The sequence below is a fragment of the Ursus arctos genome, unplaced genomic scaffold (assembly GCF_023065955.2).
Source record: "Ursus arctos isolate Adak ecotype North America unplaced genomic scaffold, UrsArc2.0 scaffold_11, whole genome shotgun sequence".
Classification (NCBI taxonomy): Eukaryota; Metazoa; Chordata; class Mammalia; order Carnivora; family Ursidae; genus Ursus; species Ursus arctos.
In genome coordinates, this window is record NW_026622775.1 from 8,983,058 (window position 1) to 9,006,453 (window position 23,396).

The 23,396-nt window shown below is 38.5% G+C and overlaps 1 protein-coding gene and 1 pseudogene across 1 annotated transcript in view; both read right to left on the reverse strand.

Moving 5' to 3' along the window:
• Positions 1-4,410: 4,410 nt before the first annotated feature.
• Positions 4,411-23,396, reverse strand: part of LOC113255591 (cytochrome b-c1 complex subunit 7-like) — an 80,784-nt pseudogene continuing 61,798 nt past the window's right edge.
• ARSJ (arylsulfatase family member J) overlaps positions 10,405-23,396 on the reverse strand; it is a 75,252-nt gene continuing 62,260 nt past the window's right edge. The window contains exon 2 of the mRNA XM_026499227.4: positions 10,405-13,411. Within this exon, the coding sequence (XP_026355012.2) occupies positions 12,007-13,411 (1,405 nt within the window). The 3' untranslated portion in view covers positions 10,405-12,006. The remainder of the gene's footprint in view (positions 13,412-23,396) is intronic.

Genomic DNA, 23,396 nt, shown 5'->3' on the forward strand with positions numbered 1-23,396 from the left:
TAATCCATCAAGCACAGCCTTGCTTATTGTTTTATTGTGCTGGGTAATAATGTGAATCCATTTAAAATTAATTAACATCCTGTCAGTATACATGCCTTTTTCCACCAGGAAATGTAACAAGACAAATTTTTGAGCTGCAAATACATTTTCTTATTTAATAGCCAATAACAGTTGTAATTACTTCTGAGAACCATAATTCAAGCAAACGTGATTATAATTAAACATACAAATATATTCACAATGATACTTAAGAATCTGTTAATAGTAAATAAAGTTCTTTTTTATTTAGAGAGAGAGGGAAGGGGTGAGGGGCAGAGGAAGAGGGAGAAAATTTTTTTTAAAATTTTATTTATTTATTTGAGAGAGAGAAAGAGCATGAGTGGGGGTGGGGGAGGAGAGGGCAGAAGGAAAGGGAGAAGCAGACTCCCTGCTGAACAGGGAGCCCGCCGTGGGTCTTGGTCCTAGGACCCTGAGATCATGCCCTGAGCCGAAGGCAGATGCTTAACTGACTGAGCTGCCCAGGTGCCCTGAGAGAATCTTAAGCAGGCTCCACACCCAGCACAGAGCTGGAGGAGGGAGTGATCTCACAACACTGAGATTATGACCTGAGTCCAATCAAGACGTTTGATTGGACACTTCACTGACTGAGCCATGCAGGTGCCCCATAAATAAAGTTCTCCATTGCTGAAATATGATCACTACCTTTGACTGTAGGTAAAATACAGATTTTTCTATCAAGTAGTATTTTTCACTCCTAAATAGGGTGGAACATAAGTGGCTACTGGGAACAATACATCCTAATATGAAACTTTGCTCAAAGACTTTTTTACAATAGGTGCACAGAACTAAGAGGAGTTAGTGTTGAATGTTTAGTTTTTTAAACAGATTAGATTTATGGAAAGATGGAGAGGCATGGCTGGGTGGCTCAGCCAGTTAAGTGCCTGCCTTTGGCTCAGGTCATGATCTCAGGGTCCTAGAATTGAGCTCCACGTCGGGCTCCCTGCTCAGCGAGGAGCCGGCTTCTCCCTCTCCCTCGCCTGGCTCATGCTCTCTCTCTCACTCTCTCTCAAATAAATAAATAAAATCTTAAAACAAAAAAAGAAAGAAGGAAGGAAGGAAGGAAGGAAGGAAGGAAGGAAGAAAAGGTAAGCATGAGAAAGAGGAAAGAGCCAAAGAGGAGTGGGGGATATACAAACAGAGAAGTGCTGGTGGAGTGGAGTGGAGTGGAGAGGGGCAGAGAAATAGAGAAATTGTCATGAAAGCATGGGAACAAAGGAGGGGATTCAAGGGGAATTCATATTTTCTCAGTAGAGTAGCATATAATCAGAAAGCCATATATGCATATAGGCATGGTTCTTTATTTCACACTTATATTTACTAGTACTTTTGATTAGAATTGAGTTTGAACTGTGATTATTAAACATGAATCAGTTGTGAATGAAATGCATATACAGATATAATTGCACTTACCATTCAATGTGATTATTCATATTGCCCTAGTTTTATGACTTAATTTTAAAGGATTTGGATTTGAATAATTAAAAATAATCAACTTAGTTACAGCTTCAATCAGTTGAAGGAAACCTGATAGCGTGATACCTGGTGAGAGTCATCTATAATGTCATGGGGGTGATATTTATTTAGGTCCCACTGATTTCTGCATGCTGGTTAACATGGTAAAAAAAAATGATTAAAATATTAGGTGACTCTACTAGGCCTTTTTTTGTTCTGTGTTCAATGTTAATTGTGTACCATAGTGTGCAAGATACTCTGCTAGATACCTATTAGTTTTATCACCAGGTTTGGATAAATATCTGGGAATAGAACTGCTGTGTCACAAGGTAGGTACGCAGTAGACATGCTTATTTTATACCGTATTATACACACACACACACACACACAGAATAGATGTATAGAGTAGACTCTACGTACACAGTGAACTCTGGTAGTGGTGGGGTTGGTGTGAACTATAATAAAAATAAAGTACACAAACCAAAAATGAGTAGCTTAATAAATTTTAAGAAGTGAATACTCCCATAAGCAGCACCAAGATAAAGAATTAACAGAACCCCAAAGCTCCACTTGTGCCCCTTCCAATAATCTCCCAACAGTCCTCCCTCTATGACATAACATTCCACAATATGGTTATGATACTGTGATAAAATAAGAAAAATATGTTTTGGTCTTCCTTCTCTTCTGAACAAAGCTCCTCAAACCCTTGTATTTTCCAAAGTGATAAGAGCCATAGGAGCATAATATTTGGTTCTTGTTCCTGGCTTCTGAAATAGTCCCAGAACCATAAGGTAAAAAGAGCATCATTTGTTGTTCATAATAGGTCCCTTTCAACCACACCTGAATTTGTGTTAATGAAGTAACTTTTGGAAACCCCCTAGGGATTAGGGCTGGTTGCCAGGGGACCCAACATTATTAGTGGAACTTTCAGCCCCACCTCCTGACCTCTGGGGAGAAGTGAGGGGCTGGAAGTTTAGTTAATCACTAATGGCCAAAGATTTAATCCACCATGTTTATGTAATAAATCCTATGTTTAAAAAAAACCCTAACCTAAGGGATTTAGAGAGCAGATACGGCGTACCTGGAGAGAGCTTGCAAGCTTTGTGCCCTTCCCCACACTTTGTCCTACTGTATCTTTTCTGTTTGGCTGTTCCTGAATTGTTTCCTTTTATAGTAAACCAGTAATCTAGTAAGTAAACTGTTTTTCTGAATTCTGTGAGCTATTCCAGTAAATTATCAAACCTTAAGAGGGAGTCTTGGGAATCCCTGGTTTATTGTGTGCCACCAGTAAGAAGTATGGGAGGCCTAGATGTCTGACTGGAGTCAGGAGTGGGAGAAGGGCAGTCTTGTGGGACTGAACCCTTAACCTGTGGGATCTGTGTTAACTCCAGGCAGTTTGTGTCAGAATTAAGTTAAATTGTACGATATCCAGTTGGTGTCCACCAAGAATTGGGGTACTGCTTGGTGTGGAAAATCCCACATATGTGGTGTCAGAAGTGTTGGTGAGAGCAGAACAGAAGTGTTTTCTTTTTGTGAGTATACCATCATTTTTCATTCTACTGTTGATGGGTGGGTATTTCGGGTGTTTTTCAGTGTTGACCTACTATGAATCACGCTATATCCCTTTGAATGACTTTTGGTGACTATATATAATCACTTGTCTCAGGTATATACCCAGGAGTGAGATTTCTGGGTCATAAGGATATATATGGTCAACTTTCATTGTTAGACCAAAGCTTCTAACACAGTTGCACCAATTTACACTCCCATGAACACACTCACCCAGTTGTTCAAGATATTTGTCAACACTTGGTTTTGTCTTTTTCATTTTAGCCTTTCTGGTGGGTGTGTAATGGTATAGCATTATGACTTTAATTTGCATTTCTCTACTGCCTAACGATTTTGAGCATATTTTCAAATATTTATTGGCCATTGGGTGTGTCATCTTTTGTGAGTATCCTTTATTTTTTTTTTCTTATTGATTTGTAGAAGTTCTTTATATAATCTGGAAACTGATCTTTTGTTAAGTTGTATTTGTTATAAATAAACCTTCTAATCTATGGCTTATATGTAATAGCTTTATTGAGGAATAATTTACATACCACACAATTTGCCCATTGTAAGTGTGATGTAGGCAGGTCAGGTCCAAGGACCCAGAGGGGGTCCCATAGGACCAGCCAAGAGGGTCCTTGGCTTCTTGAAGGATAGAAATCAATCGGGAGCCAAGAGGAAGTGAGAGCAGAGTTCTTTGAAGATATAGAGAGAGTGCAGATCACAGAGCATCCTGAGAATTGGAAAGGAAAGAGAGAGACTGTGGTCTTTGCTTCGTCTCTAGAGGTTTTATTGAGGATGGTGGTCTGGTATACGTGGTTCTTCCAAGCATCCAGGAATAGATCAAAACAAGGACCAGCGCTCAAGTGCCCTCCATAGGTCACTTAGGCCCTGGAGCCAGGAGTCTTGGCATCAAGGTGTCTGGAGTCAGCGGTCTTGAAAAACGACCTCGCCCAGTTACTCCTTAAATGTTATCTATTGTGCTGGAAGACTCCAAAGAAATCAGTACTCCTTGACCTTCACAAGGAGGACATACACTGAGGCATGTGTAAGGCAGAGGTGTGGGTCATTGCAAGAAGAGAGGCAGCAAAAAAGCAGTACTTCATGGGGTCCCTTCAGTTTCCTATCTCAAGTGTACAGTTCAGTGATATTTAGGACATTATGCAATTGCAAAATCATCCCCGCAATTCAATTTTTTTATTAAATTTTTTTTAAATTTAATTTTAAAAAATTATAATAGACATTTATTTAAAGTAGTACAAATAGTTCTCAATTGTACACTTCAGATTTATTAAACTTCTTAAAAATATTTGAGGGCAGCTGCAACCACAGATTTCAACTCCGTGATTACTTCTTTGCCCATTCTTCTCCCTTTTCTTTCCAAAATAACTTCTTTCCAGTAGCTCAAGGTAGAATTTACTCTCCTCCTATTCTGTCCACTGCTCATTCGGCAAGATCTGCTGCCTCCTGGTCAGATCCTGCGCTCTCTCAGTGTGAAACACCCTGTGTTATACAGGTTCTCAGGAAGCCTCACGGCCTCTTTCACATCATCCTTCCCATATACTGTATCATCGCGCATTAACTCCAGTTTACTGAACCCTGTGGCCCTGTGATACCACTTCTGAATACCCTCCAGCCACCGGCTTGATGCTGCAACAGCAGGCCTGTTCGCCATTTTGATCCCGAGACCCCACATTTCAGTTTTAAAATACTTCCCTCACCCCAGAAGATTCCCTCCTACCTACTCGCTGTCAATCCGCTCCAACATTCAGCCACAGGCAACCACTGATGTGTATCAAGAAGTGGGTATGTTCATGGTTCTGCACAGTTAGGACTTTCTGAGGAAACATTACCTGCACCTGGGTTAAAGGACAAGCCTTGGAAGTTAAAGGGTATTCGACAGACCTTGAACCATCTGCTCTCCTTCAAAGGGTAGTAACACTTACCTCTTCCAGAGCCAAACGCTGTGCGTCCTGTCCTGCAGACTCCTCCTCTCTTCTTCAGATAAGTCATTTACATTCCAAAGGACTGTGAAAGCCTGCGGGGCAGAGGTTTCTCTTTTTTCTCAGGAGGGGAGGTGGGGAGAGGTATCCTGTTCCTACATAAAACCCCAATTCCTAATCTCAGGGTTCTTCTCCTGTGGTACAACTCCTGGACCTGGAGTCCGAGCCATGTGGCTGTTAGAGGTCACCTCTGGGAAACTGGTGATGTCATCATGGGGAAATAATAACAATGATCTCTACTCCAGCAAGGTCAGGGTTTCTCTCAGGGTAACTATGAAGAAATATAAATAGTAAAAATGTATCAATTTTGATGACAAGGATGGGATCCTGTTTAAAACCTGATTAGCTGGAAGAGACACAGGAGAACCTCATAGGCTGACTAACAGGATCTGACAGATGTCAAGAGAAACTAGTAGCTGCCATATTGAAAGGGTGGGAAGACCTTTGTTGGCTGAGGACCGGGAGGTAGGATTGGAGCAAGCCACCCAAATGGTGCTTTTGGTTTTTGTTCTCTCTCCCAGGCAAGGGAAGAAAAGGTCCAGGAATTCCCCAAATTAGACTGTGGGTAGGTAGACAAGGTTAGAAGTCTCGGTTGCTCCTCTCTCCTCCAGGCTAAATGAGAAAGAGCAGGAATTCCTAAAGGTGGGCTTTGGGTAGGCCCAAAACAGTAGAAATTACTTAGTTTATTGCTGTCTTGTATAGACAGGAGGAAAAAGCAGTAATTAGTTACCAAAACTGAAGCAAGGCTTTGGGCATTGCAGCTGCTAAGCTGCTCAGACCTGAAGGGAGATGTATCTCATTTATTCCTATGGAAACACTTTGCTTCCCCCCTCCCCCACTTCCCTTCTACAGTGATCTCTGCTACTAAAGACTTAAGTGTGGGGCTCAGAACTTCCTGTCATGGGCTGGGGGGGGGGGGATGAGGGTAGCTCTATACATTCATCATCTCTTTATGCTGGGGAATTTAAGGAGGAGAGGAATTAAGATGTCAATAATCTGTTGGACACAGGTGTCTATGTGCCTAGCCCTGTGGCAGGAAGTGGACTCAGGGATGGATAATGAAGGTATAAAAATGTAAAATGTGGGGCCATAGAGGACAGAAAGAAACAGCCCAACCATAGCCCAGATGCTACGAAGTACACAGGCATGGAGCCAAACAAATAAATAGGGGAAAAACCTCTTCACTTACCGCATACCTGGTCTGACTGTCACTGCAGCCACTTCTCCCAGCTGGGAAATAATAGCTTATCTTGGCAGCCGTCACTGTAATCCTTGAAAGGCTAAGTTACCTCTTACGGCTTTGAGCAAAACCTGAAGGAAAGAAAGACACGTTTCATAAAAAGACTGTATACTTTATTTTTACACATATGTGGGCATCTTCACTGGAAGATGAAGACCCAAAGAAGTCGCTAGAGTTGAATGCTATGTGCTAGGTTGGATAAAGGGTAGTAAATTATGAGAATGTGACAAAACAAAGGGGTCTAGGCTAGGGCAGTTAATTGTGGAAAAGTGACTAGAGAGATGAGGATCAGTTTAACAAGTTTGTACAGATTTCTCTCAGCCTTCGGTCCCCTTCTCTGGTGACGAGAATGTCTTCCTTCCTCCTGGTACAGGGAAGGCACCTTTCATGAGAGTTTTATCTCCTGCCTTCCAGAAGAAAAAGGGTCAGAGGTCCCTTCTTGCATCTGCCTTTTTAAATTTGCCTTTAACTCACTCAAAGTAATCCATATGCCAACGCAGCATATTTAGGGGTGATATACTCAAAACCCCTACATTTTGTTGCTGAGTTAAGTGTGACTGTATAGTAGAAAGTAATGTGGATGCTGTATGCTTTTAATTCCCTACCTCCCAGGTGCTAGAGGACATTGGTACTCCAATCACACAAAGCTACAAATAGAGAAAGGTCAGTGGGACATTTATTAGAGTGTATCTCCGTGACTGATGAATGATGCTATCATTTTTTTGCTGAAAAAGAGCCCCTGGAAGTTCTGGTGATGGTGACATGAGAAAATATAGTTTCAGATGCTACATAAAAATCAAGGTTTTGTTTTTGTTACCCTTAGTTATAAAAAAAATTTTTCTCATAGTTGTTTAGGATTTAGAAGTTCAGTTGAAAGTATCCACCAGTCATGTACAACTCTCAAGGCGGAAGGAACATTGATTCTTTAAAATATTGTTTCCAGAGAGATTAATATGTCCTCTTGAAAATTGTTTTCGGAATTTTATTCTGAAAGACAAATTTTACTTTTCTTTGATTCGTAAGATGCTCCTCACTTAAAATTTTCAACTAGAGAATTTCTACAAAGAGTGACTACGTAGACATTTCTCATAAGCCTATGTTATTTTCTTGCCCTTTGTGGTTGTGGGGATTAATTTTATACAAAATTGCATAAACCTAGAATATAGGATTGTAGAAGAATTTGAGAGAAAGAAAATTTCAAGTCATAGATATGAAATGGAAGGTTAGGTGATGTGTTTGTCTGCCTAACTTGCAAGGACATTTTGGTGTCCTGGCTTTAATAATGCCACAGCTAGCCAATAAATCAACAGACTTCATAGATATGCTACAATCCAGCCTAAGAAAAACCTATCTTTAAAGAAGAATTCCTGCTCTGCCAAATTGGAGAGGTTTATAATAGAAAACCCAAGAATAGGAGCTATAGTCCATGTGGCTTCATAATTCTGTGAAGACATAGGGGTTTATTTGCTATTTATGTTTTTTTTCCTTTCACCACTTGCTACAAAAAATTATTCACAATTTAAGCCCCCACCTCTCCTTTCTGGAAACTCTCATTTCAGCTAATGTATTCCGTGATATTCAAAGCAGTGTTAGAATAATAGTGTTCTGCCCTGTTAGGTAATAGATTATGTAGATAAAATTGGCTCTCAATTTTGTGTGACTTTTGCTTGGCTTTTGCTATAACACTCTGTTTTTATAACTATACATTATTAGAGTTACTTTTTATAGTGCTAGAAACGTCTGCATTTCACATTATTGCTATTATTCTGAGACAAGATATTAGGGATGATTAGTTCTATTTTCAACAGTGAAATCCCTATGTAAGAAATGGAAAGCCAACAACAACAAAAATAGGAAAACAGAAACTCAAGCAATGTAGCTGAACATATGGATATACATGATTATTTTATTTGTTCATTCAAAAAATATATATTAAATGCTGACTATGAGCCAAGTATTGCTTTATATACTGGTGATACAGATGTAAACAAAGCAGACATAAACCACCACTTTTAAGAAGCTTATATTCTAGAGGGAAGAGTCAGAGAATAAAGAAAATATGTAAGTAAAATATGAAATATATTAAAGGGTGAGAAGTGCTGTGGAGAGAGGTCAATTAGGGAAGAAGTGTGGGGGAGATGAGCATGTTTGATTATTTGATTTGTGTATGTCTCCCAGGAGAACGTATATGACCTGAAGGCAGGAACTCTGTCTGATGGTACTTGTCATGGGACCTAGCAGGTATCATTACACATGGCACTTCACAAATGTTGAATGAATGAGTGGATAAACTTGGTGTTGAATGAATCCTCCCCTTTTCCTGATCTGCTTTTTTCTTTTCACATTACTTTATACAGTACATATATACAGCAGTCCTAGGACCTCCAGGGGATGCCTGAAACCACGGGTAATATCTAACCCTATATATACTATGTTTTTTCCTATACATACACACCTATGATAAAGCTTAATTTATAAATTAAGCAGAGTAAGAGATTAATAGCAATAACTAATAAAAAAATAATGATTATAACAACACGCTGTTATAAAAGTTGCATGAATGTGGTCTCTCTCTCTCAAATATCTTATTGTACCGAACTCAGCCTTCTTGTGATGATGTGAGATGAAAAAAAACCCCAAAGTGATGAAATAAAGCAGGTGAATGATCTAGACATTGGGACGGCTACTATTGACCCAACGATACAGAAGAAGGAGGAGCATCTATTTCTGGACTGCAGTGGACTTGGAGTAACTGAAACCGTAGAAAGCAAAATTGTGGCTAAAGAGAGGGACTATGTATATATAATATACATATTATATTATATTATACATAATATAATTTGCTTATTAGTTATGTTCATTATTTATTGTCTGCCTAACTTGGCAAGAGCATAACCTGCACAAAGGTAAGAGTTTTATTCATTTCATTCATTGATACATCCATCCCAAGCACCTAGAATTTTACCTGACAGATAGTAGCATTTAATAAATGTTTGTTGAATGAATGTATAAATTTTGAGAGGTAATCTTCCCTAAGAGGGAACAACGAATTTACTGAATTTATTAGCTTATGATGTAAGAATTTTGTGTGCTTCTTTTGGCAAGCCAGCTTATTTCTGCCAACACATATTCTGATGGCTACTGACAAATTCACAATTTGGGTGCTCAAGAACCCCTGAATAAAATGCCTAAGAAGCTAATCCTGATGCTAAATCCACGTACCTTGGAACAGCAAATGCTGAAGTGTATTTACCGTATACTCACTCGACGGTCAGTGGCACCATGTTTTCTCTATCCTTAAGATTTTCAGAAAGGGCCTGGTCAGGAAAACTGTAACATTCACTCAATTTTCTGAAAAACGAGGTAAGAGTATGTAGCTGTAGATGGAACATGTCCTTAGTAAACTTGACAGACCTGCGGTGGATGTTGTCACTGGAAAGGCACCATAAGGGTTTGTTGCTTGGCTATTTGTTGCTTTTTTATTCGAATAAACTGTTTTATAACCTTTCTCATCCAAAGCACATAGGCATATCCACAAATTATTTTCTGACAAAACTAGTGGGAAACTTACTTTTCAGGGCAGGACTTTCTTTTGTTCTGCTAGTAAAAAGATCAGAGGTTACAAAGACTCGCCATTTACACTTGAAAGAGCCGCCAACAGCTCTAGAAATGCAGCCTGAGAATCACAGTTTAGGAGAATGACACCAGAGACTAAACGCCCAGGATTAACACAGTTTTAATGATTAGGGCATGAAAGTCAACTGTACAGTATTTTCCTTCCTGGACACCTTGAAATACCTAGACATTTGCTGACAGCAATTGGAAAAATATTTTTGTTCATTATTAACAGATGACTATTATTTTAGAGTTGAATTTCTTAAGGGCAAGACAGACTTTTTTTTAAAGATTTTATTTATTTATTTGACAGAGAGAGACACAGCAAAAGAGGGGACACAAGCAGGGGGAGCAGCAGGTAGAGGGAAAGGGAGAAGCAGACTTCCCGCTGAGCAGGGAGCTCGATGCAGGACTTGATCCCAGCTCCCTGGGATCATGACCCGAGCCAAAGGCAGATGCTTAATGACGGCACCCCAAGACAGATTTTTTTTTTTAAGATTTATTTATTTATTTGAGAGAGTGAGAGCGTGCAGCACACAATTGCGGGGAGGCGCAGAAGCAGACTCCCCACTGAGCAGGGAGCCCAGGATCATGACCTCAGCCAAAGGCAGCTGCTTAACCAACTGAGCCGCCCAAGCGCCCTGCAAGAGGCACTCCTCTTAAATCAGAGCCTACCTAACACCATGTGCAGGGGGCAGGTATTCTTGCAAATAGCGAACAACATCCTTGAAGCCATTTCCAGATAGAAGACTGTGGGCTAATTTATTTTCCTTGAAAAAGTTATGGTCATTAATAAGAACTGAAAATCACATCCCCACCATGTCCGCTTTGGGTAAGAGTACAATCATTGTAAATGTTACAGATTAACAAAATAATATTTTTCTCTATGAAATAGCCAAGTTGGAAACACCTCTTATTTGCAAAATCCGTATTATTTACTATGGTTGTTAGAAAATCATACCTTCAATTGCCTATTTGTAAGGATTTTTGTTGTTAAGATGAGTAATATAATTTTATCTAGAAATTAGATCAGGAAAGCCCACTAAATATGGTAGTGCTGTAAAATAAGTCATTTTAATAATAAAGACACATAAATAAAGTGTTTATGATAGAAACAATAAAGTTGTCTCTCAACCCCGTACAACATTGAATTTCCAAGTAATTTGTAAGGAATATATTCATCTTTTTACATTCAAAATAATGGTGATACCATTTTTTCTGACTAATATTCTTTTTATATTCTATGAATTCACACAGTATTACAGTAATTTATCATATTACAGTGCTTGGTAATCTTGAAGATAGGAAATAAACTTCTAACAGTATATAGAAAATAAAAATAAAATAATTAAAAGTCTTTTGTATAACTTTTTATGAAAACAAAATAATTAATATTTTTTCTGTAAAATAAATTATGTACTTTATGTTGAAATGTCATTCTGTTAAAGTGTTTAGAAAATAGTTACATTCACGTTTTGGCAGTGTGCTCAAACATTCTTATTTGCCATTCCCTCATGCACGATAAAATGAGGTGCAAGCTGTTTACATGGGAGAAAACAGCTTTTTTTCACAGGAAAGGAAATGATACATGAAATGGAATTAATTAAAAAAAAACCCAAGTATCATAAGATAGAGATACAATAATTCACTAAGAAAAAATATTTTTCAAGGCCTTTTGAGGTGAGGCAACCTTTGTACTTGATCAAAGGTAGTTTTCATCACGCTACCCTGTAACTTCCATCAAATTAACATATTCATTGACTGCAGTTTAAAGCCACGTGGTGGGTCCGTTGACTGAAGCACAAGGGCTGAAATCCTTAATGAGCACTTTCACAAAGGAACAAAAGAAATAAACATCTCCATTCTCCTCCAGAGTGTGGCTTGCAAGGGTAGCACCTTTGGCACTGAATAGACCTGTTTTCCTTGTGGCCACCAGGTAGCAGGAATCTCTGGAGTGGCACGACCGGAAAATAAGTCGGGTGCTTGTGGCAGTGACACTACTGAGCCAGATTTGCTGGTTTACCTAGAAGACAGCTTAAAGACTAAGACTGACTTAAGTTTATCCGGACAGGAAAAAATGTGTACTTATCCGCGATACCGGCAAACACCTGAACGACAATTTGGAAATGCACCTGCCTTCTGCTGTTTCTTCTTTGTCTTACTTTTCTTCTGCTTTTTCTCAGCCTTATTTTTGCTGGGCTTCTTTTTCTTGTATTCCTCTTTATACCATGGTCCCCAGACTCCTCCATTGAGCCGAGGGTTACTTCTGGGGTCTTTGGGGGGGTACCTGACGGGCACTGCGGTTTTGTTGAACTGCGAGAGCCTCCGTAGGAGCTGCTTCACGATTCCAGGATACCTGTGAGACAGGTCCACTCTCTCATAGGGGTCAGCTGTGATGTTGAAGAGCCATACGCTTTTGCCAGTTGACAAGGTAATTCGTTCGTTGTGCCACCGGTTGGGCCCTAGGTTGCTGAAAGACTGAGGGGGAACCCAGTCGCTGTAGCCAGGGTTTCCTGTAAGCAGTTTCCAGTGCTGCACCCTGATGGCTGACTGGATGGCAGTGTTCCAGATCCCATAGCCTGCTGCCCAGGAGCCATTTTTTGCCTTGGTGTAAATGGGGTCAATGTTGTGCAAAATATCCACCCGGGGCGAACGAAGGCCTTCACTTATGGTTTCCCAGACATCATAGCCATCCAGTTGAATGTCCTCATCAATCTGTCCTTCAGCCAGTGAAATCAGAGTGGGGTACCAGTCAGTGATGTGCACAAGCTCTTTACACACCGTTCCCTTGTTTTTCAGAAGTGGGCTATGCACAAAGCCGACAGCCCGAATGCCCCCTTCCCAGTATGTTCCTTTGCTACCTCTGAGAGGCCAGTTACTACCTCCTGCTGTGGGCTGGCCGCCATTATCTGAAGAGTATATGATAATGCTGTTGTTGTAGAAACCATAAGTCTTCAGAGCCAGGGTCACATTGTTGATTGCTTCATCTAAGCAGGAAAGCATGGCAGCATACCTCCGTCTATTTATGTTGATAATGGATCTGTAGTGTTCAAAATACCTGCCAGGGGCTTGCAGCGGTGAGTGAACAGCTTGGTAGGCAATATATAAAAATAGAGGCTTTCTGGCGTCATGGGAAGCTAAAATTTGCTGAACTCTTTGAGTGTACATCTGTGTGGAGTAGATGCCATTGTCATAGTCCCAGGCAGCATTGTCATTTTCATACAAGTCATAGCCACACATCCCAGGACTGTCACATTTGTAGTGTGTATAGTAATCACCACTTCCCAAGAGGGAACCAAAAAAGGTATCAAATCCTCTCTTGGTGGGCATACATTCTTTTCTATAAAAACCCAAGTGCCATTTTCCAACCATATGTGTTGAATAGCCAACCTCCTTCAGCTTCTGAGGTAGGGTTGCATTGTCCAGAGGTAAGCAGTTGGGTTGGGTAGGTCTTATGATAGAATGTTGAAGTCCGGTGTGTATCTGATACCTTGACAAGAGTAAAAATGTTGTCAGTGCAGGATAAATGAGATATTACAATGATTCTTAAATTAAACAATGTTTCTATGAAGAGAAACTTCTCCCCAAATAAAATATGACCAATTCAGCATTTCTACTGTTGATTCAGAAGTCTTATCCTAATTAGCTTCATATTTAACATTTGAAATACATGTGCCTCTAAATCAGTACTTTTGAAACTAAGATTTCACCACTTATCTCAAAGTATTTTTTGTTTTGTTTTGTTGTTTTTGAGAGAGAGTGCGAGGGGGGCAGGGGGAGGGGCAGAGGGAGAGAAAATCTTGAGTATGGAGCATGGAGCCCTACACAGGGCTTGATCTCATGATCCTGATCATAACCCTGAGATCATGACCTGAGTCAAAATCAAGAGTCAGACGCTTAACTGACTAAGCCACCCAGTCACACCTATCTCAAGTGTTTTAAAATTCTTCTAATGGAATTAATCTGAATAAATTTTAATCTCTTAATTAATTATATGACATAGAAAACTAACATGATAAGGGAAAGGATGCAAATGTTAGAGTAGTATTATTATTAGTTTTAGTCTAGGGACCTCACATTAGCTCCCAAATCATTTCCTGAGATCTATTTCAAGCTAATTCTGAAGCACTAAAAATACAAGCAAAAGTTATATAAAAGTCTGCTGTTTGATTGTCAAAAAATATTTTATAATTAGTCCCCAACCTGTTAGATCTCTGTAAAGAGAAAGGAAATTTTTCTGGCTCACGATACATCATTTTGAAAAACCATTTTAGAGTAAGGGTTTTAGCTGATGCTAAAGAAGGATTACATTTTCCCAAAAACAGCATTAAACATGTCCTTTCATATTTTTTCCAGTGTCTCCATTAAAAAAAATATTACATTCACTTACAGTCTAAGAAAACAAAGCAACCCTTTCGGTACTTTAAAATTAAGTGAATGTTACTTTCCAGCATTGCTCTTTTCCCAGGGATATTTTGCCAAGGACTTTTCCTCAGAGACTGGTTATCATCACATAAGTGTATGAATTTTCATTTGGGTCAAGATGTGCCTATTAGTTCATGACATTTAAAAGCAATTGATTCTATAGTTATTATATAAGTTCAAAAGGACTTTTAAAATACAAAATACAGAAATTCTGAGAAAATAAAGATTGCAGAAGGTTTTAAGGTACATGTGAAAATATTCTTGGAATCAAGTTACAAAGAGTAGTATTAAGATCAAAATTTAAAATTTTTAAAAATTGATTTACCTGAAAGGCCATCATGTCATACATACCTTGGGTGAATGGTGCAATTTATTTAAATTTTCAAATGATAGTATAATGCAACTGTGAATTCTTTTGAAGTGTCAATTGCAGTAATTGATGGCTTTGTAGGATCCATAGGGAAATTTGGTCACTAATGCAAAGCACTATCCAACATGGGCCCTATCTACTCTGCTGATCATTAAGCTGTCGAAGTTTCACAATTATCACAGTTGTAGGTAATTTAAAATGTAATAAGCTCTCAGAGAAATAAGTATTTCACAAACATTATTTAGCACCAAATTCAGAAAGTACTGTTGCTATCCTTGATGATTTTTGATTATCCAGTTCAGGAGCCAAAACACTTACTTGTGAAACCATCGATTTTGCATGAGCACATGACAGATTGGTAACACCTATCAATGTAAGCATTGAGTAAATTTAAAAATGGAAAAATCTGTATGGGCAAGAATTTTAATGAATTATTAACTCAATAATTCTATGCAGAAAATGTACTTGGCCAGAGTATCTATTCAATTCATTGAATGGCTAACCAATTCAAGTCTTTCTAATCAAACTGGGCATTTTCTCAGCTAGTACTAAAATCAAAAGTAATTGAGCCTTTTGAAAAGCATGAAATACAGAAAATGCTCAGACAAAGAAGAGTAGGAAAAAAGAGGTCTGCTTCTTTCAGGAGAGGGTACAGTGTTAGCAGATAAGTAAGAGACATCAGAACTATTAACTGTATGGTTTCTGTCTTCCCCACAACCTAGAACAGTTTTCATATTGGAAAATTTAGAACCAACAACATAGAGGTGTGACAGCAGCTCAGAAACAGAAGCGATCTTTTCAGGACAGACTCTTATTGAATGAATTCAAGACTTTGGGGCCAAATCGGTGGAGTCTGGGGTAGAATTTGGGTCATGGGTTAAGGGTAAAGTTTGGGGGTCAGACAGACCTGGGATTGAATTTGCTCCACTGCTTATTAGCTGTGTGACTTTGGGCAGTACTTAACCCTTCTGATCCTCAGTTTCCTCATCTGTAAAACAGGGATAATGATACATATTGGGTTGCTGTAGCACTGAAAGAGAGCATAGAATCTGATAAGGAGAGTCCATCAATAAATCACAGGTTTTGCTATTATTACCTCTGAGGTCTTAGTCATATGTTACTTACATATTTGTACAAAGTTTTATTATTTATGGGCCTTCTTTCATATGCATTATTACATTTAGTCCTCACTATAACAGTAAGAAGTAGGATGCTTTTATGTTAATTTTATAGATAGAATAGAGATATAGAGATGACCCCCAACACCTTCAGCCTGCCCCACCAAGCTGTGAAATTGATTCCTGAATGACAAGAGTTAAATCTGATGCTCTCTCTATTCTTTTTAAGAGTTAAAATCAGTACTTCTTGAAAAATCAAGGAGCTGGGGAAAAATGCCATCAGTCTTGAGAAGCAAATCTGTTCTTTCTAATTAAAGATAGGAAAGATTTTTGTAAACCAAATAGTGAGGTTTATATTGATCCCAGAAAAATTTGAGAATGATTTTTTAAGTAGTTGATTTCTGAGCATTTTAGAAAGCTAAGTTAGCTGCATTTTCTTTTCTATTTTATTTAAATAAAATTAGGTAAACAGCTTAGGAAAATGTTGGGCATTTCAAAAATCTACTCATTTTCTTATAAAATAATGAAAAAATAACTATGGTAACAGTGTATATTCACCATAAGAATGATAATGTTACACATTAAAACCAATCAAGTCATGTGGATAATTTTCATTTACATCATTTCTCTGGCTTATACAAGTCTGTGGGTGAGGCAGGAGTGTTCCATTTATTATTTTCATCTGATAAGAAAAACAAAACAAAAAAACCACTGAAACTCAGAGTAATTTAGTGGTTTGTCAAGTTTGACAGCTGTAAGTCTTGAAACAAAATCTGTAATCCAGATTTTTGGCTTTAGAGGCTTTTCCATGAACACTCACAGATTACTGAACAGCTAGACACATTTAAAGTTTGGGTTAATTTATTTGCATTAATCTTCAGTATTTATTCATTTGCTCAGTTAAGCAATATACTGAGTGTAAAATGTGTGCCAGGGACTAAGTTGCTGTTTGTTTTGTCCACCACCGCCTGGTACCCAAAGTCTTGATATCCTTAAGTGAGCTCTAAGTCAAGATCCTACTAGTAATGGGAATGACTTTAAGGTATGAGTTCTCTGAACCTTGGAATCAGGTGGGGTTGGAGACAGTGCTTTCAGTCACGGAGAACAGTACTGAACGCTAACAAATTATTTTCTTTCAGGAAGGAGATGGCTGGAATCCAGGGAAGAATCTTTGGCTTGATAGTGACTTTGACTTGGCAGCAGCAACTAGCATGATGATCAATAATTCTTCAAAATACAGTACGAAATAGTATATTGATTAATTGGTTGAAGACTGCTGATCTGGAAAGTAGTCTCTGGAACAATACAACAGGGCTCTTTCCTCGGCTTCAACACATTGGTCATTATTATCCATTTATTATTATAATCCATTATATATCCATATCCAATATCATCCATTATTATCAATGACTTGAATAAAGAAACAGAAGAAATTCTTATCATCTAGGAGGAATAGTTGATGTTATAAGTGGCATAATCAAGATTCAAAGTAATATAAATGACCTGAAATGTCAAAACAAAGAAGGTGAAATATAGATCAAAAGTTAAGAAGTGCTCAAAGAGTGAAGGGAATATGTCAAAAAGATGCAGAAGCCTGAATGAAGGGGATCTCACTGGCCAAATATGGGACAATGTGAGTATCAAAATAAACAGTGATAGTAAAAAATTATACCCACTGAATAAAATAGGAAAAGCTGAGTCCATACTAATATAAATAAATCGGTAAATAATAAAGGCTTGCTATGGAACGAGATAATGACATAGTCGCACAGTATCTCCCTGCAAAACATGTGGTAAAAGAGTAACTGTACAAGGATGCTTTGGTGGCTCAGTCAGTTAAGCATCTCCCTTTGGCTCACGACATGTTTCAGGGTCCTGGAATCGAGACCCACATTGGGCTCCTTGCTCAGTTGGGAGCCTGCTTCTCCCTCTGCCTGCCACTCCCCCTGCTTGTGCTTTCTCTCTCTCTGACAAATAAAATCTTTGAAAGAGTAACTGTACAGTGAAAGCACCTGATAAACACCATATTAATCAAGTGATCAAAGTTAACATCACCAATAACTGGGACAAACCAACATCATGTGCTTCCAGATAGGATGCAATTGAGAGGAACACAGCATTGTTTCTGTGCTGTGCCAGCCTAAGATGCATAACTTGAATCTAATCCCAAGAAAACAATGGGCAAACCCAAACTGAGGGATAGTCTACAAAATAACTGGTATTCAAAAGTGTCAAGATAATATATGTCAAAGAAGGAACAAGTGATGTTTCCAGTTTGAAAGAGAATAAGGAAACATGACAAATAAATGCAACATGTGATTTTGAATTGGAATAGCTATGATAAAGGACATACTTTGAGAACTGGCAAAATTTAAATAGGGCCTAAGGATTAAATGGGAATAACAATGTTAATCTGCTGATTTTGACTGTCTCGTGACCAGCGTAGAAAGAGATTTTGTTTGTAGGAAATATAAACTAAAGCATTAGGGGCGCCTGGGTGGCACAGTGGTTAAGCGTCTGTCTTTGGCTCAGGGCGTGATCCCGGCGTTATGGGATCGAGCGCCACATCAGGCTCCTCCGCTATGAGCCTGCTTCTTCCTCTCCCACTCCCCCTGCTTGTGTTCCCTCTCTCACTGGCTGTCTCTATCTCTGTCAAATAAATAAATAAAATCTTAAAAAAAATAAAAATAAAATAAAGCATTAGAGATGATGGGGCATCAAGGTTGGCAGTGAACTCTCAAATGGTCAAGGAAAAAATGTTATTTGTGTTGTACTTGTATGGTACTTGACTTTTTCCGTAAGTATGAGATTGTTTCAAAAAATTTTTAAAAAGTGTAAGAAAATCTAATTGGGATAAACGGAAGGCACTGCATGTTAAATAGCAACGATTTACATGTTTGTTATGGGTCTGGGAAGTTGGATATATCAGACTGAATTTGAAAAAAGCAAAACAGAAAGCTAAAATGCTAATAAGATCTTACATTATATAAGGGCAGTGTGCAAATTCTAAGGAGTAATAATCCTACTCTGTGCTAATCAGAACATATCTGGAATAGAGTATTCAATATTTAAGCATGCTCCCCCAAATATATGTACATTTATTTATTTATAAATGACACATATGCACTACTGCACTAATTTATGAACATTGTAAGCATACACAAAACAGAAATGAAAAAGAATGGGATAAAAATAAATATAAATAGAATTTCTGGTATTTGTTCTTGTATCCTAATGAATGATCTTGCATTGCCCTGGGGTGTATGTATTCCAAAGTGGAGACTGCTGGTGCAGAAAGTTGATAGTAAAGAGATGAGGATTGAAACACAGGAATCAATGAGAAGGCTATTACAGTAGTGTAGGTCAAAGATGATGGTGGCTTGGACTACCACCTAGTGGCAGTAAAAATGGAAGTAATTGCATAAATCAGATGTATAATTTGAATTTAGAACTGATGAGACAAAATCAGTGAAGGGAGGGTAGTGAGAAAGGAAAAGGAAAAAATCAAGGACTTCTGAATTTGTGGCTTTCATATTTTGGTGAACAGTGGATGGACCAGCTGTTCTCTGTTTTGTTCCAAAGTATACAATTATGACCAATGGATAACATTACAAAATGGTAGATTGCAAAACAACAACAATGCAAACAACAACAACTACAAAACTCCACAAATAAAAAAAGAAAAGAAAAAAAACAACAAAATGGACTACATGATCATCTTCCAGAGATTCTGTAAAAGACGTATCTCAATTGGGAAAGGAGTACTAGATTACGTCAAAGATGCCTTCTGACTCTAAGAATTCATGGATCAAGGATGACAGGTCAATGTTTCCTTAAAGAATGTGTGCAACCTCAGAGTAGCTTTACAAAAACACGTTTATAATATTACATACAGGTATTCGATAAAGAAGTTTCCATAATGCATCTATTTTTTTAAAGTTCTTTTTCTAAATAATAAAAAAAGTTAGCTTAAAAAATAGGTTTTTCACATAATATTTTCTGAATTCAGTAATCATGACTAAAAAATGAACTAATTTTGAAATTTAGTCTACTTTTTTGTTACCATCTGGGTACCATGTGAAGAAAATTCCATATGAACAATAGTAAACCTGGAGCTGATGCCAAACCTGTTAACATCAATAGCCATCATTGTCACTTTCCTGCCAACTGAAAAGACAAAAACTAAGTGGGCCTTTCAGCTTGGCATTAGAATGTGTAAAGACTTCTGCAATCTTTTTAAATATTAATTTATATCACTGGGTTCTGGTAGCAGCAGTAGTTTTGAATTTTCTTTTGTCTAGGATTGTCTAATATAATATTATTTTAATCCAATTACATAGTTAATGTACCCTTATAAATACAAGATGCTTATAAAGATAAAATATGAATCCTCAGAGTTCCATGCAGACTCCAATGTCTAGGATTGTTACAGAATACAAAATCAGCCAATAGTGCAGGAGAAATTGGTATTTTGAAGGGAAGGAACCAGGTATAAGAGACTATAGCTTATAAATCAAAAGTCACTCAGATATTTATAAATTAGAAAAACATAACTAATCTTCCATATTCTGAAAGGTGTTCCTTCATCACTTCCTTCCAATAGACTCTTTTATTGCAAAGACTGTCATTCTATTTATAGGCCTTAATTTCATCTTTCAGTTAATTCTGTCTTCTGACAAAGGGTGTAAGTGGGAGAGGGGTACCATAACAACTCAATGTCAAGATTTTTATCTCATGAATGAATGGATATTCATTGGCTATTCATTCATGAGATGAAAAACTAGTCATAGTTTAGAATGAATTACTTATTTAAAACTCGTTCACCTACCATGAGCCAGACACTGCTAACTTTGGGGGGTCATAAATTTGAAGAAGTTGATTCCTGCTCACAAGGCACTCAGTGAGCCCTCTTCCTCAGCTATAGACCCCAAGAGTTAAAATCAGAAATAGAGAAGATTGCTTAACTCATGCTCTAACTAAAACCCATTGTGCTTATTTCTTATCACATTTTCTTGAGGCATTAATGAAGGTGTTTTGCAATGACCAGAACATTCTAAACACCAGGCCAGAAAAGCCCAGATAGCAACAGACTCCCTTCCCCAACCTTGTTCATGGGCTGAACACATACCAACCCCTATCCATGATCATGTACTCTCTGCCCGCTCCCTTGCACATACCCCCACCCTCCATTCTCTCCTTATAAAATTTCAGATTGCCAGTGGAGAGGTCAATTGTTAAGGCTTGAGCTTGCCACCTCCCCCAGCTGGCTGCACCCAAAATAAATTTCTCTCTTTCTCTATCCCAAAACCCCCTCTCTTGAATTATTGGCTTTTCTTGTGACAAGTTTATCTAAGTTTGTTGGGCAACACTATTGGCAAACCCAGCCAGGAACTATGCTTTTGATTTGTCAGGATTCTTTGGGATGGAACAGTTGACTGTGGCAACACACCAGGGCTTCCCCTCATTTCTTGGTTTAGAGGCTATGATAGATGGTTAGGTAACAAGTCTAGTGTTAGAGACAGACAACAATTAGAGGATTATCATGACAGGAGTAAATACTGCAAGAAAGACAACCACAGCATTTTCTGAATACTCATAGAGGGTCGGGAAATGTGCTCAAAAGGGGCCATGTTTGTTCTCAGTGCATTCATAGGGTACCTAGGTGAATATGGGGAAAAGGCAGATATTTGAAACACCTGGAACATTATGGATAAAAGCACAGAGTCACAAGGGAACATGAATCTGAGGTGATTCTTGAGGGAGGATGTGCCAGCCAGGTGAAGAGTTGAAGGGAAGGCAAAGAGAGTATTTCAATAAAAGGAGCAGAATGTTCATATGCACAGAGGGAGAGAATTTGGCCCTCTGTGGATCAACAGTTCAGAATATGAGAACAGAGATTCAGACATATCTTGATGGAAGATGAGACTACAGAGACAAGTAGATGCCAAGTTACATAGTATTGTATTACAGCATACAGCTGTACAAAGGTTTTTGTACTTAATGTGATGCTCACAGAAAACCACCACAATACATAATAAAAGTTTGCATTAGAAAAAACACTCTGATTGTAGTATGAAGGGTAGATTCTAGTGGAAGAAGACAAAGGCAGGGATGCTTGCCCTAGTATAAGAGATAAACACTGACAGTTGAAACAGAGATGGATGACAGTAAGGATGAGGGAAGAACTCTAACAAGGCACAACTGAGAGGGCTACAGGCTATGGGGATGTGGGATAGGGGATGTTAAAAATGAGTCTCAAGTGTCTGGGCTGGGTGCTGGGGTGAAAGGAGTTTTCTTGCGTTAAGTTAAGAAATGTAGGAAGAAGAACAGGAATGAATAGGAAGATGATGAATCCTCCTCTGTGCTTGGTTGGAAGCACCTGTAAGATATCCTACTAGAGATGTATAGGATGAAATAACTTCTAGATTTGAGACTCATTTGCACATAGGTGGCGGGTGAATTCATGGGAGCACATGAGACCATCTAAAGACAAGATGGAGACTGAGAGCCAAAGACGGAGCCCAGGAAATGCTATCACTCAGAAGAAAAGCAAGGAGCACAAGTGAAAGAGTTTGAGATGAAATAGTTACTGTGTGAACTAGAGTAGTAAAGGGCAGTTTCAGAGTTGACTGCATCACATATGGTAGAGAAGCCAAGAAAGGTGTGAATTAAAAAATATCAACTGAACTTGGCAGTAAGCATGTATGACCTTGTAAGGGCCAAGGGCAGGCTGCCTCAAGATGGGCTACTTTGGCATGAAATTTATTTTGAGTTAAACACAGCAAATTCTGAAAAAGTTCTTTACCCCACAACTTTCTTTATGTACCAGGAAGAGAGACATTAACATAGGTTCTTTTTTACCTAAGAAACTTAACCATATAATAGGGCAACCTTTGTTTTCCAAACATCTCCCCTCAACTTCCTGCTAATAGACATCCTTCCCTTTGTATCCCCAAACCCTTACCTGTCTCCTTATCTCAGGAAGTCAAATAAACCTCATGTTGCCTAACTGTCTCTGGAAGTTCATGTCCATGTGGATTTCCCTTATGTATGAAACTAAATTTTATTTTCTCCTGTTAATCTGTTTTACATCAATTTGATTCCTAGTCCAGTTAGAAGGACCTTGAAGGGCAGAGGAAATTCTTTCTCCCTGACAACCTGATAAACCATATTTTAGTAGAAGTCCAGATTTTAGTGAGTTGAGACCTGAATGGAAAGTGAAACCTGTGAAAATATTAATTTTCCACAAAAGTGGAGTTGGGAGGCTAGAAGGAGGATACCATTCAACATCAATTACAGGAGGAATTGTCAATTACGGACACCAACAAAAGAATCTTCAGCAGGAAAGAATGATCAATTATAGGCCCTACCAGGAAAAGATGTACACTGCATCTTCTACAAGAAATCAACTACCCTGGTTTCTCAGCCAATGAGAAACTGTCATCACCCTGAACTCTTACTTTTCTCCAATGGACCTTAGTTCAGAACAACCTCTTCCAGCTGCCTCCTTCTTCTCTATAAAATAATCTTCCTCTCCTTTGTCTGTTGGACTTGCCTATGGT